This window comes from Elgaria multicarinata, chromosome 3 (genome assembly GCF_023053635.1).
Source record: "Elgaria multicarinata webbii isolate HBS135686 ecotype San Diego chromosome 3, rElgMul1.1.pri, whole genome shotgun sequence".
Classification (NCBI taxonomy): Eukaryota; Metazoa; Chordata; class Lepidosauria; order Squamata; family Anguidae; genus Elgaria; species Elgaria multicarinata.
In genome coordinates this window covers 3,907,320-3,928,521 of record NC_086173.1, presented here as the reverse complement: position 1 = coordinate 3,928,521, position 21,202 = coordinate 3,907,320, and the positions used below count along the sequence as shown (strand labels likewise).

Here is a 21,202-nt window from a genome sequence, read left to right as displayed (position 1 = left end):
CCCAAAACAACCCCAGCAAGGCAATATAAAGATTGTCTTAACATTTAGGGTTTTGCTGTGTGTGTTTTAAAACAGGGGTCCCCAACCCCCGGGCCACGGGCCGCTACCGGTCCGTGGCCTGTTAGGAACCAGGCCGCATTCTCACCAGCAGGACCGGCGCTATAGCACCACTGTCTCCCATCACCCCCAGATGGGACCGTCTAGTTGCAGGAAAACAAGCTCAGGGCTTCCACTGATTCTGCATTATGGTGAGTTGTATAATTATTTCATTATATATTACAATGTAATAATAATAGAAATAAAGTGCACAAAAAAACCATCCCCTCAACACCCCACTCCCCCCGGTCCGTGGAAAAATGGTCTTCCACGAAACCAGTCCCTGGTGCCAAAAAGGTTGGGGACTGCTGTTTTAAAGCACATATGATATAAAGACACCCACCCACACATACACTTCCAGCATTTTGAACTTTCGTTAATTCAGCGCAATTTCTCATTTCCTGGGTATTTGTTTTGTGAGATCAATATGAATGGGGAGAGGGAGAGAGTATTTTAGACCAGGAAAGTGGTATGGGGACAAAGGCGAGAAGCCTTCCTCAGCACTGCAGTACCACCCAAGCCCCCAGGCCTCAGCCATCTCTGCTTTTAAGCACTTGGTTCCCTCCTCAGGGAACATGCAAGGGATCTGGAATCTCTTTTTCCCTCCTGGGTGATTGGCTGGTGGGGTTGAGGATGTTGCCTATTCAGGGGCGATCATGCCTAGAACGCCTGAGCAAGGGGTGGACATTTCCCAACACTGTCTCACCAGAGCCTTCCTCAGCTCCCCCCATCCCCGGTTTACCCCTGCCACCAGGAAAAGCCATGAACTGCAGACCGGACAGAGAGATACCCCACTCCCACAGGACACAACATCTGGTGCCAGACTATTTTGCTACTTGCACCCCCCCCCCCCAAATGCCAACTTCGATTCATCTGTTCAAGAAGAGTTTCTGAACTATTATATTTTCCTTTTATTATGTTTTTTCTTAAAACAGCTAATTTGTACAAAACTGTGCCCCTTAAAGGGCAGTACTGTGCCCCTCTGAGGTCTGTGCCCTAGGAGGCTGCCTAGTTGGGCTAATGGTAGCACTTGCCCTGGGTGCTAGGTAGCACACATTGGGGGCGGGGGAGAATTCTCCCCTATGTTCACCATGGAACCTTCAAAGAAAAGCAGTTGGAACTGCCAAAGAAGTAGCAGCTTGTAAGGCCCGGAGAATGGATATTAAATCATCATTTCCTCACATCCTCTGTAAGTCAACATTATGTATTAATTTTCACTTATCGTCAGGTCCCTTGGAGGCCTGTTTTCAGGTGGAAAGGTGGGATTTAAAATATTTACATAAATAAAATAAATGTGGTTAGGATCAGTCCCAAATCCATCATGTCCCCTATGTTTGCATCTCTATGGAGATGGTGAGTGATGCCTGTGAGAAACTCCTTCCCCAACTCCCACCCTCTGGAGGAGCTTTGCGATTTTGCCTAACTACCTCCTCCACCACAGGGAGAGCACTCCTGCCCCTTGACGTTACTCTGCCCTGCAGTGGACGGGGAGGTTCCCCATTGTTCCTTTGGAGACGGGGGCACAGCAGAGATTTCAGAAGAAGGGGGCAACCTCTGTTCCTGTCACTTTAGCTAGCATCTTGTCTCTTTCTGCTGGTTGCACTGACATTTTCTTGTGTGTGTGTTTATTTACACACGTTGACAGGCTCCCAAGTATAGAGCCTTGTTAAGACCTGCCTCCTGCTGTGAAGGTGGGATGTTGTCTGTGGAGCAAGGGGAGAGTTCCAAATCTAGAAGCTGCTTTTCCAGGTCCAGAGGATGGGCTTTTCCCAGGGCTAGCAACCCTCTCCCACTTGGGGGGAGAACTCCACATACACTCACCCTGCACATATTCAACTATGTTTAAAGGGAAACCTGAAGGACAGCAGGTAATACAAACATGAACTCTGAAAGACAGTGGAAGCCTTACTCAATAATGTGCCTTGCATCCACTTCTGAGACATCATCACTGTCTGGATCTGGAATCTTCTTCTTCTCCTCCACAGGCAAAGCAGACTGAGAAGGCTGTGGTTGTTCCTCTTCCTCCTCCTGCCAAAAATTAAGGCCTCATCAGACTCAATAGATAGAATATAATGAGTTAAAACAGTGGTTCCCAAAGTGGCTGGTACCGCCCCCTTGGGGGCGATGGGATTGCATGGGGGGGGCGTTAAGAGGCAAGGGGGCGGGAGGGGGGCGCTCGAGGTGGTCTTTTCCGAGAAGCGCCTCTCCAGAAGGTCTGTTTTATTCTGTTTTTATTTTCATTTTACCTTGTACACCGCTCTGAAATTTTTCAATGGGGAGCGGTATGTAAATATTCTAAATAATAATAATAATAATAATAAATAATGACTCAACATTAGGCTTTTGATCTTCTTGCTTCAAGCAATCAGGAAATCTACATTTTCACACAACCTTAAAGTCAGCTCAACTCCATAAAGGCACTCGTCTGTTTTTGTGATTAAGTCTGTTTTGCACATTTCTCCCAACTGATTGCTCACACAACTCTCTGATGGGATGTTCAGCTTCCTCCAACATAGTGAATCAGATTGCTTGGTTAATATATCACACCTGCCAAGACTTAGCACTCATAGCATATAACCCAACAACCACATAGACAGGAGCTTTACATGCTGGAATGGCACAGAGGTAGCTCAGCTCTACTAGCCTGATTTATCTGTTACTTAAGCTGAACGTAGCAACCTGAAGCTGGAATTAAACCGCCACATGAATTCTGTTTTCTATGTAAATAACAAGGCCCTGCTTGAAAAAAAGAAATAAGAGTACACGAGAGAAACATCAAGGTTCTTTTCAGGCAAAGATTAAAAAATGCTTTAAGTGTGGCATATTTGCACCTCTAATTTCATTGCCACACTAAAGAAACAGATCAAGAAAACAATTTGGAAGTCAAACCATTCCTACTTACCTCTTCCTCCTCCTCGGATCCACTTTCTTCACTATCAGATCTTGGCGCTACTTCATATCTATTTAAATAGATATTAAAATTCTTAATAGTGGTAACAAATATTATATAGAAAAATTTGACACATTCTTTATGTTAAATCGTAGAAGGCAGTCAGACTGGGGTCGTTCCTCCCTTCTGAAATCACAGAGGAAGTTTTGACAGTGACGAGGGAAAAGAGTTTCAACTTCTAGAAAAGGGACATTTCTAGAATGCACATTAGACAAGCACAACAGGTGTAAGGTCTATGTAAGTACTATAATACATCAACTATGTTAAAGAAACCCTTAAACAGAAAAAATGGGACATTCCCAAAATGTTTCTTTCAACTTAAGAGTCCCTCATATCTCCTATACAAGAAATAATCTCCAATTTGCCCAGAACAAGATAGGATAAACTGTTCTCTTATAATAAAATGGAAATCTATATTAAAAAAAAAACATTCCAATTTTCCATTTCCCCCAAGCGAGGGAAGTATGGTTTGGGATTTGCAAAGCAGTACCATGTTGCACGGGGGAGAAATGAAGACAAAAGAAAGCACTTCCTCACAGGCATGCTAAAAGATGTGAGGAAATACCCTCCTCCCAAAGGAAGGCTTCATGGCAATGAGCATAATGCCATACAAAGAAAAGCCCTGTTGTATCGGACCAAGGTCTTATCTAGGCCAGCATCCTGTTCCCAGGAGTGGGCAGCCGGATACCACAGGGAAGCTTTTCCCCTCTGCGTTTCCTAGCAACTGGTGTCCTCACGTGGAAGTCCCATTTAACTACCAAGGCTAAAAGCTGCTGTTAGGCTTATTCCCCCAATGAATTTGTCTAATCCCTTTTAAATGAAGGAGGGGAAAAAACACTATGCGAATCCAATGGAAAAGAAGTGTTGGAAAATAGAAAAAGGTTTTTATTTTTTGCTACATATATCTTCAATCTTTAAAAATCGTATTGTTGTAAAAGGACTTAATGTATAAAAAGCTCGACGTTTTGGATCTCCCGATCCTTCTTCAGGAGCTACAAATAAACGAAAAACGTTTTTACCAACACATGTTAATGTGCATACAATTCATGACAAAATTCAATGGAAGCATTGTATGTGTCGATAAAAAAGTTTATCATTTTTTAAATCAAATTTCATTTATTTGTAGCTCTTGAAGAAGGATCGGGAGATCCGAAACGTCTAGATTTTTTGTACATTAAGTCCTTTTACAACAATACAATTTTTAAAGATTGAAGATATATGTGGCAAAAAATAAAACCCTTGTTCTATTTTCCAACACTAGAGACTATCTCTTCTTTTACATTTAATCCCTTTTAAAGCCATCTAACAGTGACAGACTAAGAGGCTAGCTGTTCCTAACTATCACTGAGTAGAGTAGCATCAATGCAGAAAGCTACCAAGACAACAAATCACCCCAACACAGAATCATAGATGTCCTGTGATTTCTCTGGCTTTTGGGGGGGCCTTTCTGGAACCACATCAGGGGTACAGTTCCTCAAAACGCAGGGATAACAGCCCACCGCATTAATGTGATATATAAAACACACAAAACAAAAGGATGTTTTTATAGGTCACTTTTTAACGTCAAATAGTGCGAGAGACGTGATGGCAACTTACCCAGGATTCATTTCTAACCAGGTATCCAGTTGTCCTGCTTTTGGTGCATCTGTGCCAGTTAGAATTTTCCCACTCTCTACATGAATCACTTTCACAGGGAGGTCGCTCATTTGGCTGGTTTCATCTAAAGGCTGGAAATGTGCAACAGGATATTAACTATATTTTCACATTTACATCAAGAAAGTTTCATCGAATACAGCACCCCTAGCCCCTTAGTTTGAATCTATGGTGCTACTGAAAAGGAAAAAAGTGAGCCTGGGAGGACAAGGGGAAGCCAGTAACAGCACTGTCTAAATATCATTCATATATTTTTCTTGTTTGTTTACCGAGAGCCAGCATAGCACAGTGGAGAGATAACATTCAAATTCCTGCTCAGCCACAAATCTCACTAGGTAATCTTGGGCCATTTCCTCACAGCAAACGCTATGAAGGTGGTTCTACTGTTGGGATGCAAGGGCAGCACCCACCTAGATTCAGCCCCCTCCTGTCAGCTCCCCCTTCTCCCCAGAGGCGTTTGTTATGAAACATAATGGCCTTACGCAAGGCGTGCATGCTCCCTCACTTCCAAATTCCTGCTCTACGATGTGAGTGACCACCTTTTCCCATTCTGGTCAGCAATGGAAGTGTGCTTTGGGCACGCATGCACCAAGGATTCCTGACAAGCCTAGGGCCTTAGAAAGAAGCAGAGAAGTAGCGTGTTCGGAGGCAGCACTCTGCCTTGCTGTAACATATGGGCATAACTGGCTCCCTCCTCACCCACAACATGGGTGAAAATAGGGTGCCATGAAGAGTGTACAATAACCAATCCCGGCAGCCTGCCTCTTTCATGTCCCATGTTGGGAGAGAGAGCAGCAGAGGTGATTTTTGATGCTCTCAGAATTTGTTGCTGTCATTCTTACTCCTGAGTGATTCAGTCCTTCTTACCTGTGAGTAGACAAGCATATGATAGATTTTGTACTGTGCTATGACTCACTGCTACTTTTGAGAAGGTATGAAAAGGGGTAATAGTGGGGATGTTCATGAAAAAAAAAAGATGGCTTTTGGGTGCTCTCAGAACTTATTGTTGGGTTCCAAACACTGTGTTTCTGTGTGATTCTAAGGATATTATTTTTATCCTACCATCATACACTCAGCATTGCAGGTATGCCTTCTAAGCCTATGCGGCAGGGTCTTGCTATTTTCTGTTTTACTCTGTACAGCACCATGTACATTGATGGTGCTATATAAATAATAATAATAATAATAATATGTCCCATTTGCAACAGACTGTAATTGTTGTGTGGCTCTCCCCCCCCACCCCAATTTTTCACTTATGATCTTAAAGTTCATGCGTCTAAGTTTCCCGTTTCCATGATATGGAAATTCAAGGACGGCACCATCTCTGGTGATCCCTTTATTCCACCTCTGGTGACTAACCTTCCACCCACCAGCACCAGTAGGCACAAACTCTACTTCACAGGATTGTTGCAAGGATAACATGGGGGAGTGAGGGGAGAAGAACTATGTATGTCATCCTACATTTCAAGACAGATTCTTATTTGTTAAGATCAGAATGAAATACTGAAGTCCAAGTTATTAAGTTATTATTATACTACAAACAAGAAGGATCTTGGAATTGTTGTAGAACACAAGCTGAATATGAGCCAACAGTGCGATGTGGCTGCAAGAAAGGCAAATGCTATTTTGGGCTGCATTACTAAAATGCATTAATAGAAGTATACAATACTTCTATCTTTTAATAGAATGCATTAATAGAAGTATAGCTTCCAAATCACGTGAGGTGCTGGTTCCTCTCTATTTGGCCCTGGTTAGGCCTCATCTAGAGTATTGCGTCCAGTTCTGGGCTCCACAGTTCAAGAAGGACACAGACAAGCTGGAGCGTGTTCAGAGGAGGGCAACCAGGATGATCAGGGGTCTGGAAACAAAACCCTATGAAGAGAGACTGAAAGAACTGGGCATGTTTAGCCTGGAGAAGAGAAGATTGAGGGGAGACATGACAGCACTCTTCAAATACTTAAAAGTGCAGACTTCTACTGTTACTTTCTACTGTTAGTTTTTCCCTACCCTGTGCCTGCTTACCCTTCCCTGTACCTGTTGGCATTCTCTTCCCCTCCTTATTGTTTTACTATGATTTTATTAGATTGTAAGCCTATGCGGCAGAGTCTTGCTATTTACTGTTTTACTCTGTACAGCACCATGTACATTGATGGTGCTATATAAATAAATAATAATAATAATAATAATAATAATAAAAGGCTGTCACACAGAGGAGGGTCAGGATCTCTTCTCGATCCTCCCAGAGTGCAGGACACGGAATAACGGGCTCAAGTTAAATGCTTTAGGGTGGATTCCTGCACTGAGCAGGGGCTTGGACTCATTGGACTGAGGTACACACAGGCTTGCTTTTATCTGCTTAAGCTGCTGTTTTGTCACAAAAGTTAAAATACTATAGACAGTGGATGGGAAAGAATTATAGAATCATAGAATAGCAGAGTTGGAAGGGGCTTACAAGGCCATTGAGTCCAACCCCCTGTGTGGCCCAGCCCCAGCCTTTCAGTACAGGCTCCCGATGGAGCACTTGGTGGTGATGCTACTCCTTGGCGGTCAATTGAGGAGCAGGCACTTGCGGGGTGCCAAAGGCATGCTGGGAGTTGTAGTACTGGCATGTAGAGTGGCTGACTTAAAATGAAGTATGGATGAGCAAACCATCTCTCAATCCTAACTCAGCTGCCACTTTCCTGATCTTTCACTAACTGTCTCTGTTCTCCTTCTACCTGACTTTCTCCAACTGCCCCTCAGCCCGCCCACCATTCCATTCTAGCTCAGCTATCAGTTATTCCTCCCTTCACTCTTCTGTTTCAACGGTATAATCGGGCTTTTACATAAAAATCAAAAACTTTATTCAGTGATTCCTGCATCTGTCTTGGAATGTTGTGGTTCTTTATTATTATTATTATTATTATTATTATTATTATTATTATTATTATTATTATTATTATTATTATTTTATTTGTATCCCGCCTAACATACATTGGGGGGGCATAAATAAAACATTAAACGTTTAAAATACACAACAAAATGATAAGACATTAACAGGCCAGATTATTCTCCAAAGGCCTGCTGGAACAAAGAAGTTTTAGCCTGCTTCCGAAAGCCCATCAAGGAGGGAGCCAGCCTAGAGAGTTCCAGAGCACCGGAGCCACCACCGAGAAGGCCCTCTCCCATGTTCCCACCAAGCGCGCCTGTGAAGAAGGTGGGACTGAAAGAAGGGCTTCTCCAGAAGATCTCAAAGCACGGGCAGGCTCATAAGGGAGAATATGGCCTTTCAGATAACCTGGATCCGAGCCATATAGGGCTTTATAGGTCATAACCAGCACTTTGAATTGGTTTAGTTATGATAGGGGGGAAACGCAGCATAAAAAATCTCTTTGAGTTAAAAGGCCTTGGAAAATAATTTTTAAAAAACCCTCACTTAGCACTTAAACGCCATTAATGCAATCACTAGGCAAGCCAGTCTGGGCAAAAGAGGGTGCCACAACTCTCCCACCACACCTCAGATGGTGTTCAAAGATTAACACGATATTCGGAGACCAAGGCTTACACCTACAACTCCCAGCATGCCTTGGGCGAGAGGGAAGATTTATCGGGCTTCAGCAGCCGTAATTTGGAAGTGGCTCTCCATCCTTGATCACACGTTGCTAAGCTCGGGCACCGATTGCACATTTACTTCCTGTGATTCTTAGTGGCAAGACTCCCATTGGGCAAATCAGCACCGCAGTGAAAGGCATGCTGGGAGTTGTAGTTTTTGTTTTCTGTGGGGACAAGTGAAATCATGTCGGGGGGTCAGAGAAAAAAAGAAACAGATTTAATTTCTTTTAAAGTTACATCACAGGTCTAGCACTGGCCTACCTTGCAGGGTTGTTGTGAGGGTAAGAGAGGTAAAAAAAGATAAAAATTTAATTAGTTAAAAAGTTAACACACAGGCCTAGTACCGGCCTACTACTTTAAGATGATTACCTCGCAGACATATAACTTAGGGGCCCTGAGCAATGCTGGGTATATCAGCTAGTATTGTATAAAGAGCTTCATTCCAAAAGTCTAACAACTATTAGACATAATTGCTATGTATTAAAAAACCAATGTGACTGCATCCTCTCCAGCACAATGGTGAAAGTTTTGTCAAAATTGTGTATTTTAGTCAGCATGAATTGCCACCATACCTTCATTGTGGCTTCCTTATTTATGCAGAAATTGCGTGAAGGTGGAAGATAGATCAGAGTTGGGACCAATGTTATTCCGTTCCAGTTGTGCTCAGGTCTGCTTCCCATACTAATTTTAGATTAAGTACTTATATAGTACAGAGCAGTATCCAAATGTATCATTCTGTTTGTGCAAATCAAGTGGCGCTGGTGGAAATTAGGTTCTGAACTATGTGCCAGAAGAAAAAAACCCAACTGAAATTACATTATTGAAAGGGGGGTTGCAGAAACAGTGTTGCATAACTCTTGCACAACACGTCGTGCAATGCATTGCGCATTGCTGTTGTGCAGCAGGTTATGGACCTGCACTGCACCAGTTGTACAAATGGTGGCACATCCCGCTTGTATAAACAGTTCTGCAACTGCTTGCACCCGTTGTGCAATATATTGTGCGCCATTACTCAGGCAACCAGTTGCTCAAGTGTAACAGGCACGCGCTTGTGCAATGGGAAGATTCAGCGCAGCTCCGCTAGTGATATTTGAGTTTGTTGGATATTGCCCCTGGAGACTAGACTTTTCATGGAACTACTCTGAGGTAAGCATGGATTTTCAAAGATAGCTGGCGCTTGAGAAATACCTTCTTTCTCTAGTATTTCAGCAAAATTGATTATTTACACGGCTTGGGACCACAATACCTGACGGAATGCCTCTCCCGACGTGAATATACCCGGTCACTACGTTCAACATCTAAGGTCCTCCTCTGGGTGCCTACTCCGAGAGAGGCTCGGAGTGTGGCAACGAGGGACAGGGCCTTTTCAGTGGTGGCCCCCAGACTGTGGAATGATCTCCCTGATGAGGCTCGCCTGGCACCAACGCTGCTATCTTTCCAGCGCCAGGTTAAGACTTTCCTCTTTGCCCATATGGCGGCACATCCTAATTACCCACGTTTAGTTTTTAAATCAGTTTTTAATGCTTTATGCATGTATGTTCTGTGTTTTAGAGTTTTAAATTTTGTAAACATGTTTTACCTCAATTTTAGAATTTCTGTAAACTGCCCAGAGAGCCCTAGCTATGGGAGCGGTATATAAGTGTAATAAATAAATAAATAAATAAATATTTGGTGTTTTTGTTGCCAGGAAACCTTCACCCTTTGTAATGGCTCCAGGATAGGGCCGCCCCCTTATAAACAAGTCTCTAACATGGAGAAATCCCCTCTTCCTCCAACCCAGGAATTGTCTGGTCCTACAAAGTTTTGGTGGTTTAAAATCGGGTACAGCAAGGGAGGGAGCAAGAAATTTGGTCCATGATTTCCAAATTTTGAGTGTTGCTTTGTAGAAGGGTTTTTTTAACCCTATTTCAGGCTTGGTAAGGTTTTGAAAGGGAAATGCAGTGTGTGGGAGGGTGCTATTTAATGTTTCCATAGAAACGCCGGATATATCCATATAATTTCTTATGATGCTTGCAAATTGCGTGATCTAGAATGCGGCAAAATACAATCCTGAATTGAGTATAGCAAAACTTATTTTCATTTGGCTGTGGCACTGTGCAGCCTTAATTAATCTAGCTCCCTCCCACCCTGGTTGATAAATCTCTCCAGTTGTTCTTGCTATTTTTCAGTTTATTATGTGTTGGAGAAATGGGAATCATAAGAAAAAGGGTTGGGCAGAACCATCATTTTTATAGAGGCACCATTGCCTCTAAAAAAATGGATAGCTTCCTATTAGCCCATACTTATAATTCATCTTTCATCCATTTTATAAAATTTATAATATTTCATGTAACTAGCTGTTGTAAGTCCTTTGGTATTTGAATGCCCAGAGGTTTTAGGCAGGAATGTCTCAAAGTTGTTTGGGATATATTTTGAATTTTCTTTGGGGTTTGAAGTAGAGTTTGTAGCCGAAAAAGTCAGATTTGTCATAATCTATTTTAAGACCACCATGGTGTTGGAAAGTGGTCAATATTTCTTTGCATGCTGGTATAGCTGTTTTGGGAGTGGGGGGAGGGGAGAAATAGAAGGACATCATTTGCAAAAAAATTAATCAAGTGGGCCCTATCATGGCCCCTTAAACTTTAGGGTGTTGACAGAATTGTTTGTGCCACAGGTTCTATAAGCAATGGCAAAAAAGAAGAGGCAAGAGAAAGCACCCTTGTTTTGTCCCCGTCCAGCTGAATAGGTAGCCAATTTCATTTGTATGGATGAGTCCCTCCGAGGCACCATAGAGCTGGGCCACTGCGGTCTAGAATTATTCCACCATGCTATTTTATTCTCAGACTTCATGCAGATAGGGCTATTCCATCCAGCTGAAGACTTTTCAAGTGTCTAAGGATACAATACAGGTGGGGGATTTAGTAGAGTTGCTTTAAGACAGTGGTTCCCAAAGTGGGCGGTGGGATTTCATAGGGGCAAAGTGGGTGGTGGGATTGCTAAGAGGCAAAGGGGCGACAAGGGGGCGCTCGAGGTGGCCTTTTCCGAGAAGCGCCTCTGCAGAAGGTCTTAAAACCCAGGGATATTTTTATGGGAGAAGGTAGTTTGGTCCCAAGCCATATAGGGGAAGAATCCACACATGTATGAATACCGTTTAAGAAGAGTCCTTTTAACGGAGAATTGAAATGTTTCAAAAGCACCAAAACGCTAATGAAGAGACATACCCTGCTTGGTGTGCCCTGCCACGCCGGCTGCAAGACAGAGGCGTTCGCTCTCTTTTCCCTCCCTCCCTTGGCAAGCCTGCGGCGGATGCTTTAGATTTTGAATAAATATTCAATTAATTGTTACTGTTTTGAATTTTGTTATTATCTTCCTTAGTGAGTCGTTGAAAACTGCTTTTCTGAATAATGATTTTTATAGTGTAGGGTAGGGAGCACTAGGCATGAGTTTGTGGAACCAAGGGGGCGGTTACCTGAAAAAGTTTGGGAACCACTGCTTTAAGACCTGTCAGAAGCATCAGCCATCTGCCAGCCTGCATGGATCCCATTTGATCCATGTGGATGTACTGTGTGATGAAATGATTCAATTGCTTGGCCAGGATAGATGTAAAACAGCTAGGCACCTGGGTTAAGTAGTGTGATATGACCCTGGTAGTTTTACGCCTACTCTTGATCTTTTCCAAGAATCTGGAATCCTGGAAACCCCTAGGATTTCATTAAAGAAGGTTGTGAGATGTAGCAAGAGAGAGGCACCCATAACTCTCAGTGCCAGAGGATTTGCCTGGCTTCAGGTGTTTAGTAGAGTTAGTGATCTCTTATTCTGTTATTGGTTTGTAGGCATTGATCTGTCAGTCAAAATTGCTTTTATATATAAGGAATCTATAAAAGTATCTATAGCTAAGGGATCAGGCTTTTCTGACATGTAGAGTGGCGTAGGACTCCTGAAAGGTTTCGCTAAAAGGCTCAGGATTGATGGTTACTGGGTCCTTTTTTTGTGTGAATAACTGGATTGTTGCTCTAGCACTCCTTTGTTTGAGGGTCCTAGCAAGTAACTTTGTTCCCTTATTTCCAAATTCAAAATAATTGCACTATAAAGGATTGTTTTTTGCCAATTCCAAGAGTTTTAAATTCTGCCCTTTTAGCACGTAGTTTAGTTTTTGTTTTTCTGTTTATTTATGTTCGTCAAAGAGGGACGCAATTGGTCATTTTTCGGAGCCAGTTGTGGAACACTATGAATTTTCTTCTGAGTCAGTTGTGCCATTCATGCTTGTTAAGGATTTCCCCTTCTTTTTCCCCCTTTTTTTTTACAAGCGCTGCAATACCCTTAAAATATATAATTATTGGCTGTGGCTTGACAAACTTCGTGCTTTAAAAAGTGTGTGCCTAAGCTGCCAACTACTATCCATCCAACCCTCTTCTGCCTTCGCACTGTGCTGGTGCACCATGTGAGAGTTTTTAAGAAGGCTACGCTGGCCGCTCTGCTTTGCCAAGTTTTACACTTCTCCAATGCTCCTCAGCCTTTACTCTGAGACACAGTCTGTAAAATCTCTGGTCTTTCTGCATTAAAGTTCTCATGGCTGCCTTCTTCTTTTCCTCGGGCAAGCTTTCACTCGCAAAGCTTGTGGGATAGACAAAGAGCACCAAAAGATGCTAGAATTTACGGCTCAGCAAAAATGGGACCTTTCAGAATAAGATGCCACAATATCAGATTTGGAGCAAATACAGAGGACACTAACCAGTGAGGCGGCTATTCCGGCCAAGGACAAGGCAGAGCTGGAGCAAAAGCATACAGAAGCCCAAGAAGAACTGGCCCATATCAAATGAGGTTCTTGAGATGACTTCAGCAAAGGCAGAAAGAGAAGAGTTGGCTTGCTCCAAGCTGAAGAAGAAATTAAAGGAAGCCCCGGAACGGACTGCCCAAGATGACATTGATCTGCTCAAGAGGCAATAAGAGAATCAATGGGCTTATGGGGTGGGGGACGAAAACTTGGGCTGTGAAGACCTTGCTTGAGTGATCAGTGGAAAGAGGAGCTGACACTGATGTCAGGTTTTAATGGACATTTAGGAGTAGATATGTGTGTGTGTTTTCTGCAATACAGGTGAGTAATAATTCCTCTGAGTGTGTCTTTCTTTTTTTAATGCAATCCCTTTGGATGACTGATCAAATTAAGAATGGTTGATAATAGTACATGGATACTCTAAAATTCTGTTCCACAAAATCTCTCTTGGGAAGATTCTTACTACAAATAAAATCAAAACAGTGGGGAAACATGAAGAATCATCCCTTGTTCAGGTTTTACGGAGAAATGCCACCAGCAAGATTGTCAGAAAGGCGGGGCTGGGATCAGTGCGAAAAGACTGTCCCACTGGCGTTGCATGTGTTTGGTGTGTAAGTATGCATCTAGTACTGTCATGCTGCAAGAGGGTGTGTGTTTTTAATCTTTATTACATATTATTCATATGCCACTAATTGGCTACTGTACACTTGTATTAAACCATTCTAAAGAAGTGTATCATTCAAACCTGCATATTTAATGCTGCATCTCTGCATTCAGCAACTAAGTTTAACGAGAAGTCTCAAGTTGACCTTCTCTTGTTGACCTTCAAAGCTTTTCACGGTCTAGCTCCGCCCTATCTCTCCTCTCTCATCTCACACTATTGCCCCACTCGTGCTCTTCGCTCCTCGGATGCCATGTTTCTCGCCTGCCCAAGGGTCTCTACTTCCCTTGCTTGGCTTCGTCCATTCTCTTCTGCTGCCCCTTACGCCTGGAATGCTCTCCCAGAACATCTGAGATCTACAAGTTCAATCTCAGCTTTTAAAGCTCAGCTAAAAACTTTTCTTTTCCCTAAAGCTTTTAAAACTTGATGTTGTGCAGTCTTTATACTGTTAGTTTTACCCTACCCAGTGCCTGTTTGCATTCTCTCCCCCTCCTTATTGCTTTACTATGACTTTATTAGAATGTAAGCCTATGCGGCAGAGTCTTGCTATTTACTGTTTTACTCTGTACAGCACCATGTACATTGATGGTGCTATATAAATAAATAATAATAATAATAATAATCAAGATCATATACATTTCTGTTACTTCTTAATGGGGAATCCTTTTTCGCATCTTGAATGCCTTTTACAACAGTAAGTTTTAACAGATGTATTTTAAGCCTTTTGATTCCTGTTGTCTTAGCATGCACTGAAATTATCTTTCTATTGCAGAGCTAGGAATTTGAGAACAGATGAGAGGGGGGGACAGCCTTGGAAGAACTTTAAGATTTCTAAATTTAAAATTTTGTACGATATATACATTCATGTGAGCTCATTTATGCCGTGTTCATAATTTGTACCAGAAAATGCGTCATTTTATGCCACTACAGTGTGTTGCAATGTTAGACACAACGGCAGTAAAAAAGCAATGCTGAAAAATAAAATAGAAGGGTTAATTCAAGGGGTCCTCAAACTACGCTGCCCTGAATTCAGAAAGCCTATATAGGGTTATCCCATTTTAGTGAGTGGCTTGCTTTAAACCACCTTACAAGCGGCAGGTGAGGATCTCAACACGGGTCTCTCTGCTTCATCCAACAGATCACACTGACTCACTTTGTTGTTACGAAAAGCGCCATATTTTTTATGAGGTGCCCATGACTGCCATCAGCCCTAGCCAGCCTAGCCAGTGGTGAAAGAGGAAGCGAGCTGTAGGCCAAAACATCGGGAGGGCCACAAGCTGCCCACTCCTGCTTTAGGCCTTTTGAAGTTCATAGACACTGGTCACTGATCGGGATCTACAAAACCATAAGAAGACAACAGAGAACCTGCAGAGAAGGTTCAAGGTGCTTCTCACATCAGATCCACTAGCTGCAATCTCCCAAAGAGTATTCAAAATCAGCTGCAAAGAAAGCAGCACTCCAACAAGGCATACATTACAGTTGCTGGTCCAAATAAGAAACAACCTAAGTTTCTGCTACTATAACACCCCCGCCCCCGCCCCCACCCCCACCCCAAAACAAAAACCTCCTTCACTTTAAAATGGAGCCACAAATTCTTTTTAGTTCTTACTTCACCATCTGGTCCAATTGCTGGTGTCTGCCCTTCTGCAGTCTCAGCCTTCTGGAAATAAAGGAAGATCGTTAATAGCATCTGTCATGGAAAAGCATTTTAAAACCCAGCATGCTGATGAAATGCATTGAGTAAATTTTCACTTTTAAGAGCTGGACAAAAAGTCAAGTATGGCGAACTTCATGCAAACGTTCGTCCTAACAGTGGAAGGAAAGTGTCCCAGGACAGGTTTGTGCCTATGAAGGGATGATTTTTGACATTCTATTACTCCAGGCTGCAGGAACATCCCTACTCTCCATATAGAACCTACATGGTTGTAGCACGTAAGCCAGACTGAGAGTAGAATCATAGAATAGCAGAGTTGGAAGGGGCCTACAAGGCCATCGAGTCCAACCCCCTGCTCAATGCAGGAATCCACCCTAAAGCATCCCTGACAGCGGGTTGTCCAGCTGCCCCTTGAAGGCCTCTAGTGTGGGAGAGCCCACAACCTCCCTAGGTCACTGGTTCCATTGTCGTACTGCTCTAACAGTCAGGAAGTTTTTCCTGATGTCTAGCTGGAATCTGGCTTCCTTTAACTTGAGCCCGTTATTCCGTGTCCTGCACTCTGGGAGGATCGAAAAGAGATCCTGGCCCTCCTCTGTGTGACAACCTTTTAAGTATTTGAAGAGTAGAAGTAAAATCTTCGATCACAAAACACAGGATTCCGAGTTACTCATTTGCTGTTAACATGAAAGGCAGGAAGCGGAGTATATTCAGATAGAAAGCACCAGGTGGGGTGCCAGTAGTGCTTAACCCTTTCTCCTGCAACCCACCCACCCCTCAGTTGCTTTCCCTTTCACTTGCCTGGCAATATAACTGGGAACCTCAGATGGGGGGGGGGAGTTGCTGGGTGGTGGACAATGGAAGGGTTACATATCCTCCCTGCTTGCTTCTTCCCTATTACCCTATTTCTTCAATTCTAAGGCACACTTTTTTCCCCATATAAACATCTCTAAAAATGGGGTGTGTCTTAGAATCGCAGGTGTGTCTTAGGGTGTTTTTTCCCCTGTTGGTGGTACTGAAATTAGTGTGCGTCTTCCAATCGATGGCGACTTCCAATCGATGGCGTCTTAGAATCGAAGAAATATGGTATTTGTGTTTAAGTTATGTTTTTAATGGCTTTGATTATTTGATATTGTATTTCAATTGTATTTGTTTTGTGAGCCGCCCAGAGAATTATGCTATGGGGCAGCTACATAAATTTAGTTAAGAAATAATAAATCACTGTCAATCCCAATGTCACGGTTGGAAGAAATGAGACACAAAGTCTGCCACACCCACAGCCCAAACGGAACAGGCCACTCTTTCCCACTGAAACGAAGATTCATAGTCAAGTCAACGTCTGTTTCCTCTGCAGTAGAGAAGGGGTTATGTATGGACCAGGGTGAATGCCTGGACAAAGGAGATTACTCCCCTCAAAAGTGACTAGAACAACAGTCATAGATGGATGCTTGAGCCTACTGGACAAAATCCCTCTTAGCCCCACATGACAGAAATGTCAAGTCCTCCTTGCCATCTGCCTCAGAGGCTTTCGCCCCTTGTGCAAGCTTTCCAGTCTGATTCGTTAGATCCTACTCTGGGGATTCTTGAAACGGTAATCTTATTCTCCTTTTCAAGGGGGTCCAAAACCAGGCCACAAGGCACAGCTGTGCAGCATCTGGATACTCAATGGATCCCTACTTGGGTGAGACAGACTTGGCCACAGTCATCTAATGGAGAGCTCAACCGGACTAGAGAACCAGGCCCTTCTCACAATCAGAGACAAGTGTCGCCAGAGCTTTCTTCAACTGCACCTTACCAAGTGTTCGTTCAACTCTGGAAAGTGTGTGTGTGTGTATGGAGAGAGGCGGGGGAGATACATGGAGTACGATCTGCAATCACTGGATGGAAAATTCTTTGAAGCCCTGAGCCCCAGTGCTCTGCACTCTGGCTAAGACACCATTTTCAATTATGCCCGGGGTTGCACACAAGTCCACACAGTCTCAGGAAATACCTGCATGTCAAGATGCCATCCCCTTGATCTAGGTCCTGCTGTACAGATTACATTCAGAGAAGTCTTAATCACTCTGCTATTGTACTTTACATGTCTTCAAGAATGCCCCATGCAGCATCAGTGGGTGCAAGCTGAGAGCTGCTTGGTTGGCAATCCAAATTTCCAATAAAAGCTTGGAGCGAAGGATGGGCTTGTAGATAAGGGCACAACCAGTTGGGAATCGCCTCAAAACATAGACAGAACTGAACACACCCAGTATTTCACACGTGCCCTTGTGGTAGTTATGTCAACCTACAGCTGGTTTCCTCAACAGGCCAGGCTGGAAGCTTGGAATGCCAGCCAAAGCGCTTTCCGCTTGCATCAACTGACACTGAACAGGGTTTTCTCCTAGGAATTCTTGCTCTGCACAACTTCTTCCGCTGTATGGTCTTTCCTCCTCATCTAACTGAGATCAGTGCTCAGCAGAGTCTTCCAGAGTTCATGGATGAGAATGATCCACCAGTTTTGTAACGCTGGAGGTTCTTGAGGATGTGATCACACTGAAGCAGCATTGAAGTTGCAGAAGAAGCCACTGGTGCCGCTGCAGCAGCTGTATGTGAAATAAAGGCTCTCCTGCCATTGCTCTTTCTACACTGAATGACCCCTCAGGAGATGCATCCAGTCTTGCACTACTGTTTTGGATCCTAGCCTGGAATAAGGAACAACGAGATTTCAACTCCGCCTTATCAGAGCCTCCCTTTTAACGCCAGATTTAGTCAAGCCAGGGAATGAAAGCACCATTTGAGCTCTCTGTAAACTGCAAATGTCACTTCTCTACTGTATTGCTCACACCCACAACATTCAGTTTTAAAGCTGGGTGTCTGGGAAGTGCTGCTAACAAAAGGTTATGTAAAACCCTCCATTCTTGCACTTAAGTTTGCTGTATTAACGTTTCAGCGGCTATGAGCCTGTGCTTAGGCTTGGCTAAAAGTGAAACATTCATAGCCATTATTCTAACAAGACTTTGGGGTCTAGAAAGAGAGCTGGGCCCTGCTCTGAGGCACACAACCAGGAGGCGACAGCAATGTGTGTCAGGCTGAACTGAGAAGCATCTGACGTGTTAAAGCATTTCGTCTGCGTTACCAATCATAGCAAGCGAAGTTGGGGTTTACCTTCTTTTTCTTCTTCTTCTTCTTCTTCTCTTTTGCCACTTGCGCAGCCTTGTGCTGTCTCACCAATTCCGTGAGGTTGGCCACATATTCATCTGTCTGCTGAAGTAGGTAGGCTAAGCGTTTATCTTTCTTTTGATCAATAAGCTTTCGGTACCCTTCTTCATCTTCAGCCTTGAAACACATACACACACACACAAAAATATTTAATTTCTAAAAAAATGGGAACAGGAGCGATTTCATACAAAACATGACCAAGCTGCAACTCAGCCTGGTAAATGTTAAGAAATGTTTCACCCTCAAAGAAAGCCTTACCATCAACCTGCGCATTCTCTCCTTCTCAATTCTCTCGTTCTCCTTCTTTTGCTCACGCTCCGTATTGGCATGGTAGGTGGCCACGGCCTTCGTAAGTTTTTGAATCTTGCCCGTGACAGATCGGTGGTATTCTTTGAAATCCTTGGCATGCTGGAGAATGCTATTGAGGTACTCCTAAAAAAAAAGAACATGGAAAAATGAATTAATAATAAAAAAAAGTGACAGAAGTTATAATTTTGTACTGCAAAAACTCTTCAGACGGAAAAGTTTTGCAACTGTGATCTCAGCAAGATCTTCCATAAAAGTATTCAACTGTGTCTAGGGCCCAGTGACGTTCTTGGCTATTGTAAATGCTCTGGAAGACTTTTGCAGAGTTTTAACAACTTCAACAATTAAAATTTCCTTCTAGACCTCCAACCAAAATCTTAATTTCTGCTTGAAATTTATTCTAAGCTTATCCCCACAACGCCAAGGGCAGCAGAGGGCTCAGGACGAAGAAATAGACAGGAAGCGCGGTGTACTCCGAGCTGCCCAGAACCTCCCAGTGGGGGAAACCCCAGTAAAACAAAGATGTGAGTCCTCCCAAAAGACAGAGAACTCACAGGGCTCAGGAAGAGGTAGGGTGAGATGCAGCCTGGCTGTGGCAACAGTAATTGCTATCCAGCCCCACAGCACTCACATTCTAGTACATACCTCTTGAAACTATGGACCAAATACGTGTGAGTCAGAAGATTTGTGATCAAATTCCCCATTTTTTATTTTTTACATTAAAATAGGAATTGCAGGACACGGGGGTTAAGCATTTCCTCTGGTCATTTCCTTTATCTAAGTCAGAGGTGGAAAGAAAGTAGATCTGGATCTACTGGCAGATCTCTGGGTGATTTGGAATAAATACAGAAGGATTTCTGATCCCCAATGGTTTAACAATAGCACTAACAAAATAATTCCTGTTTGCCCTAACTCATACTGCTGAAATGAAGAGAGCTTAGGATAACCAGGGGTGGATCTTATTATGTTGAAGCACTGTGAACTCTCTTTAATTCAGGTACTCAAAACAAAGCCCCAGGCTCAGACTTCTTTAATGTCATTTGCACCTGGGTTTCTAGTAAAAAACAAAGTAGGTCCCACAAGCCTGAAGTCTCCCCAACCCAATCTAAATCACCCATCAAAGCTATTAGTGGAAAAAAATATAGGTACCTGGGAATTATAAGCATCTTCAGTGGGGCAATTTTATGGGGGAAATGACATGGGGTGGGGAGGTTAATCCACCCCCAAGCAGTTGGGTTTTGATTAAATTTGGAGCCCCATGAGCCTGTTTTAAAATAAAACATTGAAAACTTTGAAAACACTGGGCAACCCTATTAAAAAGGCGTTGTTTGGGCCCAAGCGTGGCACCCATGAGAACGCTCTCTGTCTCCAGCACAAGGCCCTCAGTTCAGCTCCTGGTACCTTGAGCAGTTGCTCCTCTGTACTCTCAGTTCCAACATACCCTTACAGCCAACAGATCAGCCACCTACTTCCCTGCCTCCACTGTAGCAGCCTTCCTCCTCCTCGCTGCAGCACTATGCAAAGCTACCACGACTTCCCTCTAAGAAAAGCAAGGTTCCTTAATGTTGCTTATGAAGATTTTATTTTTAAAACCAGGGTATAAAATAATAAAAAATAGTGCCTGGGTAGTACCGGGGTGGGTGGGGAGGGCAACTTTGCTTGACAGCGGTTTCTAAGGCTTGGATCTTCAGTGCCTTCGCTTGCCCTCTCCCAGCTGTCCGTGACTAGTAGAAGGTTCAATTATGCAAATCATGCAAACAGGAAATCTGCACATATTTAACTGAAATTATACAGATCAGAGCTTTTCTTAGTGCAGAATTTTAATGCGTTTTTTTTTAAAAAAAGTGCAGAGCACAAGCGGTGCTGATAGTCGTTTAGTGATAATATTTTAAGTTCTTTCATTTGTCACACCCTCCCAAGAAGTCATGTTGGTATACATGGAGGTTATCCCGTTTTATTCCCTCAAAACTTTTGTGAGTATGTGAGGTTACGTCTTCAGATAGTGATAGCTATCCACAGAACCAAAAAGATTCCCTCCTTTGGTGTGGAAAATGTGGCCAAACGTGAACGAAGAGGGAACATGAACCTGTCACACCACCAGTGAGAAGTAACAGAAAGAACCTTTGCCTTGGACTAGGAAAACTTGGCTTCAAATCACCTTGAATTCAGCCTGGAAACAGACAAGAGACCACATTTTGCACCAAATGTAATTTCAGGATCATCTTCAAGGGCAGTCCCAAGGAAACCCCATTACAATAAAACCCAAACAGGTTACCAGCGTATGGGTCACCATGGCTAAGCTATCTCTGCCCAGGGATCGTCATCGTTAGTACACTGGTTGTAGCT

The 21,202-nt window shown here is 43.2% G+C and overlaps 1 protein-coding gene across 12 annotated transcripts in view; it reads right to left on the bottom strand.

The window, feature by feature from the left end:
* The window catches only part of SMARCA4 (SWI/SNF related, matrix associated, actin dependent regulator of chromatin, subfamily a, member 4), a 98,151-nt gene that overhangs the window by 41,498 nt on the left and 35,451 nt on the right, over positions 1-21,202 (bottom strand). For 6 of the 12 annotated variants that reach the window (XM_063119084.1, XM_063119086.1, XM_063119087.1 and 3 more), the window contains exons 10-15: positions 18,809-18,982; positions 18,497-18,667; positions 15,314-15,364; positions 4,643-4,773; positions 2,999-3,056; positions 2,006-2,124 (exon numbers count right to left, since the gene is read on the bottom strand). In XM_063119084.1, the coding sequence (XP_062975154.1) occupies positions 2,006-2,124; positions 2,999-3,056; positions 4,643-4,773; positions 15,314-15,364; positions 18,497-18,667; positions 18,809-18,982 (704 nt within the window). The remainder of the gene's footprint in view (positions 1-2,005; positions 2,125-2,998; positions 3,057-4,642; positions 4,774-15,313; positions 15,365-18,496; positions 18,668-18,808; positions 18,983-21,202) is intronic. The other 6 variants (XM_063119085.1, XM_063119088.1, XM_063119090.1 and 3 more) reach the window with 1 other exon arrangement.